This window comes from Charadrius vociferus, unplaced genomic scaffold (genome assembly GCF_000708025.1).
Source record: "Charadrius vociferus isolate BGI_N301 unplaced genomic scaffold, ASM70802v2 scaffold104, whole genome shotgun sequence".
NCBI lineage: Eukaryota > Metazoa > Chordata > Aves > Charadriiformes > Charadriidae > Charadrius > Charadrius vociferus.
This window is the reverse complement of record NW_009648255.1, coordinates 5,160,105-5,170,059: the sequence shown is the minus strand read 5'-3', so window position 1 is coordinate 5,170,059 and position 9,955 is coordinate 5,160,105. Positions and strand designations below refer to the sequence as shown.

Sequence of the window (9,955 nt, the reverse complement as noted above, 5' to 3'; positions counted from 1 at the left end):
AAGGAGTTCCTTTTTCTTCTCTTGAATATCTCGTTATGGCAAGGCTATAGAGTCCTGTTCATGCTGTTATACCCCCTGACAGCGCTCTGCAGGACTGTGCAGTGCCACACAACTATGCTCAAACTCAGACACCTTTGATCATACAAACTGCTGCCTTGTGGCCCTGCCCGAGCTCACGTGTGCTGTGAATGTTATCCCTCATCCAGCACCCAAACTACTTCAGGCATCCGGGCGATGCTGCATTGGCGTGTGAAGATCCAGAATTTAAAGGCCCATCTAGGGCAGAATTAATTACGGCCTTTTCAATAATTGTCAGACATCTGTAGTGTAAATAAACCCGACTGGAATGAATGGGATTATATCTGCAGAGATGTTTGCCCTGGAATTATTGCAGCACCTTCAAACTGACAAGTATCAGGCACCAAATATAATAATTAGGTGCCCTGCTACTGTGAGGCTTTTTGGTTCAGAGTGCCTGACTGTGATACTGTTACAGTAAAAAACTTAGGACATTTTTATATAATCTTTGTGTCATAGGCCATGACAGGCACTTTGAGCACTTCCCTCTGTAATTAGAATTAACATTATATGACATTTTCTCTACAGGCATACATCTATGGAGAAAGAAAACAGCAGAGGAAAACAGACTGCCAATACTTCACGTTAGAATCAGTGGTAAAACATTAAGCCGAGTGAAGGAATGCAGAAAGTCTAAGCTCCTAATTCTTTGTCTTCTAGACACCGCTGATTTCAAACATCCTCCAAGCTGTTCCTCTATAATGTACTCTGATGTGGACATCTGTCCTCACAAAGAATTCCACCTTTTAAAGACGAATAGGAACAGCTCATACAGAATGGACATTGTTTGACCAATTTATTTAAACCCACAGAACTTCTTGCTCCACCAACAATTTTGTTTCACCTACATAATACCAGGCATACCAAACGCAGTGGTGGGCCTGAAGGTGGAACCAGAGGATGCTGCAGGGCAGGACCGATGAGGGAGGAGAGGACAGCCAGGTCTGGGAGGCAGCAAAAGGCTTACGGCTCCCTGAGCGACTAGAGACACCCTGGGCTAGAGTTCCAGGCTCATGGGAAGCATTAGCCCAACATGGTGAAGGTCTTTGAGGCCACAAGAGTGTGACTGAGCTAACATGGAAAAAGGAATACGATAAAACCGAGGAGAGTAAAGCTCAAAGATGTGTAATGCTGAGAAAAGGTGAGAGCTAAGTACTGACTGAAAAAGGGCTCGGAGCCCAGAGCACAGATGCAGTCTCCTGTTTGATTCTCCGCGAGCTCAGAAAAACGGAACTTTGTACACTTTACACAGAAAATTAAAATTCCATCAAAGAAACATCTGACTTCATCATTCATGGTTCTTAATAGGTGCATCCTTAAACTGGCTCAGTGCTCAGGTCGTAAAGAGTAATTACAGCAATCTATTAGAAAGAAAATAGACTGCGTAGAGTAGGAATGGGAAATACAGTGTGTTAACACATAGTAAAAATAAAATGAGCAGTATGAAAAAGAAAAAAAAAAAAGGTTTGGATTTCACTCCCCAAGGCTGACCGCACAGTTTCCTGTAGCTTGACTACTCATGAACTTTCTGGTCATTCCCAATTTGTTACTGTCCATGCTTGTCTCGTCCCTGTTATGGTCATTACCTTTATTTTTATAGCTGCTTTTATCCAAAGCATATGTTGTCAATGGCCTTCTTTCCTTATCTTCAGTGCTTTCAAGTACATAATGTAGCGTGGTACCTGGCAATTCCAAAGTAAACGTATCTTGGATGATAGATTACAAATGAAAAATGCATGCTCTTGGACATCTTAATAGCTCGTTTCCCCCCGTGCTTCCTGCCAATGTGCCTCTGCATGTCTCATACATGTATCCAAATAGACCAAAACATCAGTCAGTATATTCACTAAATTCATTTTTTCTTTTAGTGCTGATAGCAAGGAAATCATAAAAAATGCTGAAGGTTCTTTATTGAACAGCAAAACTTAAGTGGCAGTGATCGAAAGCTGCCTTACATAGACCAGAAGGTATTTGATTTTAATCAGTCAGGAAGGAAATGGTAAAACAAACGAATATACTCAGATCTTCAGAAAGTTCTCCAGGGAAAGGGGAGAGTGTTCTGCTTCTCAAAGGTTAACAGCCTCATAGTGCCCTTTTTGGTAAGCTGATCCCTTATTTGTGAGTAGTTTCTTTCCTTCCATGCGGAAGAATACAGCTGTGTTTCTGCAGCTTTGAAGTCACTGCAAGTTCTGCTGCAGAATGAAATGCGGGAAGGACTTCGGTAGTCACTTGTGTTTGGTACGGGAATAAACACGCACTGAAAGCACCGCTGTCCTGGCGTCACTAATACACAAATACCATGAACTGAAGCCAGGGCAGACAAAAGAAAACTAATCCCCTTTCTGGCCACGGGAACATGCAAGTTGGTGCATGGAGGAAGAGCTGGACTGGCTTCAGGAGCAGCGGCCAAAGCAGAGCCCGCCGTGCCGTGGGACGGCAGCAAGCCGTCAGGGCACAGCACGCAGCGCCGGCTGTTTCGTGGGCGATGACGATGCAGCGAGCACCGAGACCCACCTCCTCACCCAGATCCTCACCCACAGCGTATTTCAAAGTGTGTGCCAGGCAAATTTCTTACAGATACAGCAACCCGAGAGTTGACAAGGACCTCAGGAAGTCACTTGTGATGTCCTCCTAACTGCTCTGTGCTCCAGCACGAGCAGGCTAAACTCTAGGGAATCACTGACAACTTAGTTACTCTATATGGGTGTATAAATTTGGACTTGAGCCATTTGCATTAGCATTTGTGATGATGAATTACAGGCTTAACTGATCAGCTCTGATTTGCCTCCGATTCACTCTCTCACCGTCTGTAGCTCAGTGTAAGGAACTAAAAGACAACATTTTTGCAAGGTCTCCTTTTGCACGGAAAGCCACTGCTTTGCTTTTCACTGTATTCACATCTACTACCGGTGCCGCAATGCTCGGTCCCGGAGGACGACATTGGCTCAAAGCCTTTATTTCCTGAGTGATTTAAATAATTTGGACCAATATGAACACAGGGTCTTTGTGCTTCTTGTTCTACAAGGTTAACGTGTTTATGAGCAAACGTTCTTCTTTGAAATGCTCATCAGTAGTTGATGATTTCTTTTCTGTTACAACTTTCTTTGCTTCCATGACCCATGTACTGTAATACTTACAGATTTTTTATACCCTGCTCTGGAATTCCTGGGATCATAATAAATTGATTAAATGAAAAGTCTTGTTTTCTCTCTGTTCATTTAAGGAATCCATCTTTTGATTTGATATTGCTCACTTTTTATTTTGTATTGAAAGATTTAGACATAATAAGAACTGAAGAGACAGTTAAAATGAGATTTGGGAACTCAGTTCTGAGCTCTATCAGCCCTGGACCTGTCCCATGATGTTAGGCAAGACTTTGGGAACACTCTGCTGAATTTTCATGAAATGTCAGGTTTGAAGGATTCTTTATGAATAACTGGAAACTGATTTCAGGATACTTTGCTATTGAGGTCACAGGTGATAGCCATTATTTTATATTTCAGAGTGCAATCACAACAGATGAAATTTCCAAAGCTCTGGCAGAATAAAGGCTCTACCTTTGTTCCATTCCTTCCAGATTCTTCTGAAGGTTTAGACTAGGTTTCGATTAGACCTCTCCATAACATAACTGTGGAAAAGCAAGGGAGTAAAACTCAGGAGTAATTTGCTGCAGACTTATTTTTTTCTTGAGCGAAGCTGAATGTAAGCTTGGCAGGAAAATAAAGTTAGATAGTAATAATCTCATTTAGAACCCAAAACGTATATTAATTTATCCCTGATTTGGCATGAACTCGAGGCCAGTTTCAAAAGGTTCCTGCTGCTGGGGTTTCTAGTTGACCAGTAATGTTGAAATGTATCCAGTGTGCTTCCTTGGTCTTATGGCTGTTGTCCAGTCAACCAGCTGGAACCTAATGGCTCTTTTTTTCCCCAGTTTCCCATGTGACATTGCTGATAGCGAACATCTCATTTAAAGCTCATTGCAGCGAAGTGACTCAAACATTACCAATACATTCTTGCTCCTGGATACACTTTAAATAAAATCGGCAGGGCTCCCCAGATATTAACCTCATATTTCTCTGGGACTCCAAAGCCAGACCATTAAAATAATGAAAGGAAAAATTATGAGAGTAGAACCAACTTTCTGTCCGGAAATAATAAATCACTGTCTGTGCCTCTTTCTTGTGACTGACCCAGGACTCAGGTCTAAAGAACAAAGCCTCTGAGCGTGCTCCCAGGAGAGACTCGACCAGCTCCTAATTAGATGTGCAAGAAGTGGGTGGCAGCTTCACTAGGAGCTCGTAACTGAAATGTCTACCCATGGGACTGGGGCAGTTTCCCAGCTCAGTCTCACTTTCTAATGCCGAATTCTGGGAAGAGAGCCTAGTCCTCAAGTGCTTTTCGTTGTGATTTGAACATCGCTGATTTGAATGCTCCCTAGAGTGTGTTACCTTGGGAAAAGCCTGCTTCCCTTTCCCGTCTCCAGGCACGCAGCCTCACAGCACTCAGTAGTCAGCTGCTGTCTGCTTGTCTCTGGCTGGGTCAGTAAGGGTGGTCCTTCAGGCTCTGTTTCCCTTCTGCTTTTGCTCCCTGCCTTGCTTCTGAGGAGGTGGTGTTTTCTCACATAGGTCCTCAGTTGAAAGACTATAGCTCACCCTTTTTTTTTTTAACCCTTTCCATTCCCAAACACAACAGTGGGATTTTTATGTTGATCTTATGTTTCAAAGCTCTGGTTCCCTTGTTGTTTCTGTGTAAACCACATCATCTCTCCTTTGAACCTGTAAAAGCTCATAGCCTTTTATCATTGAACTGTACCATCTTGATGCTGTAGTACGTTTATGGAGGGGCTTATCATAGTGTGGTCTGTTCCTGCCTAGTTATCAAACCCTGTGAGCATGCGAATGCTGGGAAGGAACTGGCCTGCTTCTATGAGTTGCAAGAGTATTTCCCGAGTGTGAGCGCTCAACCCGACACCTCTTTGCAGTGGTCCATTGTCTTTTTTCTTTCACAGATGTAGAAAATACTTTGAGATAGACACTCTTATGCATTCAAAATCTTGTCACCTAGTCCGTGCAATATTTCCATCAACTGTTTTGACTGCTAGGCTGTGGGAGAGGTAAGAACATTCTTAAAGGAGAGCCTGGAAACTTTTCAAGGTAGTTATCTCTTGCCCTGATCCAATACAGATATTATAGGGAGCTGCTGCGACCTCTCGGCAGATAAGTCATTGCACTGCAGAGTTCTACAGGGCTGAGCAGTCATTTCTCCTCCCCATGTAACTGAACCAAACCGAGCCCGCAGCCAATACACAGCAGAGAATTTATTGACTGTCTCTGGAATTAGGCAATTCTGTTAATTGTCTTCATTTTCCAGGACTCTGTCATTCTTTTCCTGAGCCATTAGTGGCACAGCTATTTGTGTGCCAGCATGAGCTGCCTGGGAAAAAAAAAAGCTACAATTGAACAGCAAATGAATCAAAGACAAGGACAGATACCTCTCAAAGATAATTGCATTCAGATATCCTGGGGAGCCCTTACAAATCCCTTTTCAGCATCCACAGCTCTTTCCCCTCATTGTGGCTTTGGTTTGAGGAACCTCTATTAAGCAACAAGACATTCCCAAACAATGCCAGCAATGAGCCAAAAGATTTCTTTCCTTTTTCATGAAGTGGTCTCTAGCCACACCAAACTCCCAAGCAAAGACGTTTTGCATTATGTTTTTATTTCTAAGGGTCAAAATGATTGGGGTAGCTCCGCCTTTCCCAGCTACAAAGTGCATTAAAGAGCACTACGACATTGGTGGGACACAGAGAAGGATATGCATAGCCTGTTCTTTCATTCAGGGTTTGTTTTTTTTTCTTTTTCCTTTTCTTTGCAGCCTGAATGTTAATCCCATTGTAGGAATGTACCATTTCCTACAATGGACATGTGGTCTGAACTTGGACATGTTTGAAGTAAATGCAGTGAGATTCAATAATTGCAAGTTGTTGTCTACATAGAGTTCCTAGACAAGAAAGTCATGCAGTATTTTTAATACACCAAACTCATGACACTCAGTATACACATTATGTCTTATTTACATGTCATTTATCCATACTCACTTGAAGTCTGTGGTATCACAAATGCATTAAAAAATTGTATTTCTGCTTTAGTATCTCTGATCAGAAAAAAAAGAGTGACTTCCATACACAGGTTCTATTGTACCTTTTAAATGGGGTGATTCTAGCACAGCTGTGATCCTACAAAAATACAGTGCTAGAGTATAGTACACATTTTGAAAAAAAAACTGATATCTGGGGGTGAGCAGTCCTCAGGCAGTTTTGGGATACCATCCAGCATTTTCAGATTTGGCAAACTGGAGAATACACTTAAAGAGAGACAAAAGAAAAAATAGAAATTGAGAGAAATAATCTAAGGAAATGCTGAGAACAAAATAGACACTTATAAAAAACAATCAGTGGATTCAAACGTATCAAAATATATTTGTATTGTTGGAAATCTTGATTAGTCATGTGCTGCAGAATTTATCTGATGAAAAGCTAATTAAACATTTTCAGGTTTCACTCTGTTGCACAATTTTGATATCCTCAGACTCAGTAAAACACTGCAAGTATCTACATTTTTAATAAAGTAGAACCAAACCAGTTGTCTAATACAAAAGACAGGACACAGTGTTAGCCTGGACTGAATTTCCTAGACTGCTAAAAAGCGAAGATTCAGACTGCAAGAACTGCAACTCAACTTTTATACTTCTGTGACAGGGCTCTCTGCAAACCTTTTCGCAATTCTGTGCAGGGAATGTCCCTTTTTTTTTTTTGTGGGCATGCCAACATAAATGATTCTATGATTCTGCGATGCCAAATCGAAATGAACGCCTCTACCTCCTAATATACTGTCCCTTTTAAACAACACATCAGTGTCTCTAACCTCAGTCATGAAAACTGCTGATGGAGCCGTAGTCCCCCATATAAGCATCGCACTGGGTGTTAACCCACATGCTATGGTATTTGCTCCTCTGCCTTTTGAGGTGAGCGTGGACTCCAGTGCTCAATCACAGCGTGCAACTCAGCATGAAAATGCTTCATTCTGTCTTCCAACACTGGCAGTAAAAGTAATACCAGAGTTATCTATATTTAATTCCCTTAAGAACTGGTAGGATTGGGAGCAGAAACATAATCAGTAATTGTTAAAAAGTGCTTTTCAGCTTTTCTTCTCCTGGACCTTTTGATATGTAAAGAAAATGTGAAATCCATTATTTTCAATTTACTTTTTACCTTTCACTTTGATATCTGCCTGTCTTCCATTAGAAAGCACAAGCATCACCATCACACTGTCAAAGGGATGCTACTAGACTGAAAGAAAAAAACCTATTGGAAACTCAGAAAGGTTTTCATTAAACACTTTCTTTAAAACTTGTCTTTTTTTTCCCCTCCCAGGAAGAGATGAAACATAAGGTTTATGACTCTGTGTTTGTAGTGGGGAAAAACACGCAACCATGCAGATTTCTGAGGAGTTCAGAAGGAACATGCTTCATTCCCCTTTCTGACCTGTGTGCAATTTTTTTTTTCCTGGCAAGAGAGTTTTGGGATCAAAGCAACTGGGGAAGAACAGGATAGGGGTGGGAGTGTCAAAACATGCATGAGATTTAAATTATATTCCCCTGAATATACTCTATTTTGGATTTGAATTTTCATTTCCAGTGTCGAAAGCAGCTCTGTTAAGTCTACACTATACTGCACTGCCTGCAACATATACCTACGCCGAGCGGGGTGTTCAAGGCAGTGCAATTTCCACAGTGCTACAACAGAAGATAGAATCCAGAAAAATCAAATGAAGGTAACTTAGTTTCCTCTTGCTTTAGCTCCCATCTTTCAACACATCCTTCTGATCCCATCTCTGACATGTAATGCAATTTAGACTCCTTTCAGAATACACGAGGGATGCAATGAGACTGAAGAGAGTTTGAGTAATAGGTAGTTTCTATTAATAAAAGGGAATCTAATTTATCTGCCCTACTCACGGTCTCTAAACTTGATCCATGGACTTAGCTCAGTTCAAGAACTGCCAGTCATGTGATTAGAAAGCCTCCTAGGCAGTTTCTGAATATTTTGTGGCTATTATCAGATACTGGCTCACCAGCCCATGTTCCTGGAGCATTTATGATAGTTGAGACTATGGGAAAAGAAAAAGATTGCTTGGGAGAGCTTGTTGCATTTGAGTTCCTATTCCTTTTGAACTCTCTCACAATCATTTCTTTGTATTGTTCAACTTTTGTTGGCTATGAGATGGTAAGACTTACAGTTGTCTGTATCTTTCTTGAAATTCACAGGGATTCCTCTTGAGTATAAGGGATTCAAGTGGAGTATGTCTGAAGTCTGATATTCCACTTAGTGTCATAATGTTATTTTCAGCAAGTGATAAATGCTGAATCTGAGGTATCTTTGGCAGCTGTTTGAAGGATGTAAAGTGGTTTTTATTGACATTTAGTTCTCTGCATCTGTAAAGCATAAAGCATATGGCATCACTGATCACATCTGTAATATTATACACATGTAAGCTGACATAGGGATGGCTCTTCATGTAGTTGAAGCCATGGCAACTAAGGGCTTCCAATGAGAGATACAAGAATTTGAATCCTCGAGACCTGCTTTCATGCTAGTTTTACATTTGTGTTACTTTTGCCTACCCATAGACCGCAAGATCAAATCCCTACACTTTATACTCTCAGCTTTCTTTATATTGTACAAAGGATATATCATTATTGTTGTTCTCAATATTACAACCTTCCATTTACCCAAACATACGACAACACAGTAGCAATAGATGGATTGTAAAAATATAGTTGTCATGGTCACATCTGGCCTCTCTGCTTGGGTGACGTTCCACCATCTCCTCATATACATTCCTTTGGTTTTCAACAACTTTCCCGTTTAGCAAAAGTATCACTGAATTTGATGAGACTCATGAATTATCCACCAGGAATAAAGGAAACATCACCTGACCTCCTCACTGAGTATTTTCAACTTGGGAATGACATGAACTCAGAATAGCAAGATACGGATGGATTCTCAATATAATCCCCCCCAAAATATCATATCTCAGCAGTTCTCAAGAGTTTGCTCCAGCTATTACTGAAGTAAATAATAGCTTTGATTTCAATGATATTGCATAAAAAATAGAAACAGGACATTTTGACTACCTTGGCAACCTGATGGCACTTAGGTCCGTCAAAGAATTGTCCACCAACCAAAGTTTTTCCACCCGAATTAATCTTTTAAGAATCCTTTTGAAGTTTTCCACCTGGTAAAGATCACCCAGGTCCTGGAATGAAAGGTTCAACTCCTGGGAAGGCAAAAATAAGAGAAGTCACTTCCTTTTTTCCCCTTGCTTTCTAATAATGATATCATTAAATCTTTTCAATGTCAGAATTAGTTAAAAGGTGAATCTGTTTTATTATGCTGTTGGTACACCAATTTGAGGTGCCGATTGCCAAATTCTCCTTAGAATCATAGTGATGCACTGCGTAATTCCTTGAAAGTAAAGAAGAAAACGTGTCTTTAAGCATGTGAATCTTACTGCCCAGCCCCTCCTTCCTCTTTGTGTGGGCAAGCCTGTGTGTGAGCTCTGGGTGGAGAATGCAGGACTGTGTGGCTTATTGGTTCGGCCTCTAAATTAATCTGGAAAAAAAGTGCTGTGCCGTAGACAGATATCAGTGTTCCCTAGAGCCCATGCATAGGGAGAGGCATGGTCCAGAGCACTGGATCTCAGTGTTAGGTGAAGCTGCTACCTGATCTTAGTGAGGTTGTAACGTACTGCTGATCAGAACCAGCAGTAATGTAGTACCTCCAGCCAAAAGGACTGCTCAGACTGGTAGGAGGAAA

General features: G+C 41.2%; 1 protein-coding gene across 1 annotated transcript in view; it reads right to left on the bottom strand.

Annotated features, from left to right (window-relative positions):
- Positions 1 to 6,278: 6,278 nt before the first annotated feature.
- LOC104285973 overlaps positions 6,279 to 9,955 on the bottom strand; it is a 20,828-nt gene continuing 17,151 nt past the window's right edge. The window contains exons 5-7 of the mRNA XM_009884501.1: positions 9,274 to 9,416; positions 8,374 to 8,571; positions 6,279 to 6,441 (exon numbers count right to left, since the gene is read on the bottom strand). Coding sequence (XP_009882803.1) covers positions 6,330 to 6,441; positions 8,374 to 8,571; positions 9,274 to 9,416 — 453 coding nt within the window. The 3' untranslated portion in view covers positions 6,279 to 6,329. The remainder of the gene's footprint in view (positions 6,442 to 8,373; positions 8,572 to 9,273; positions 9,417 to 9,955) is intronic.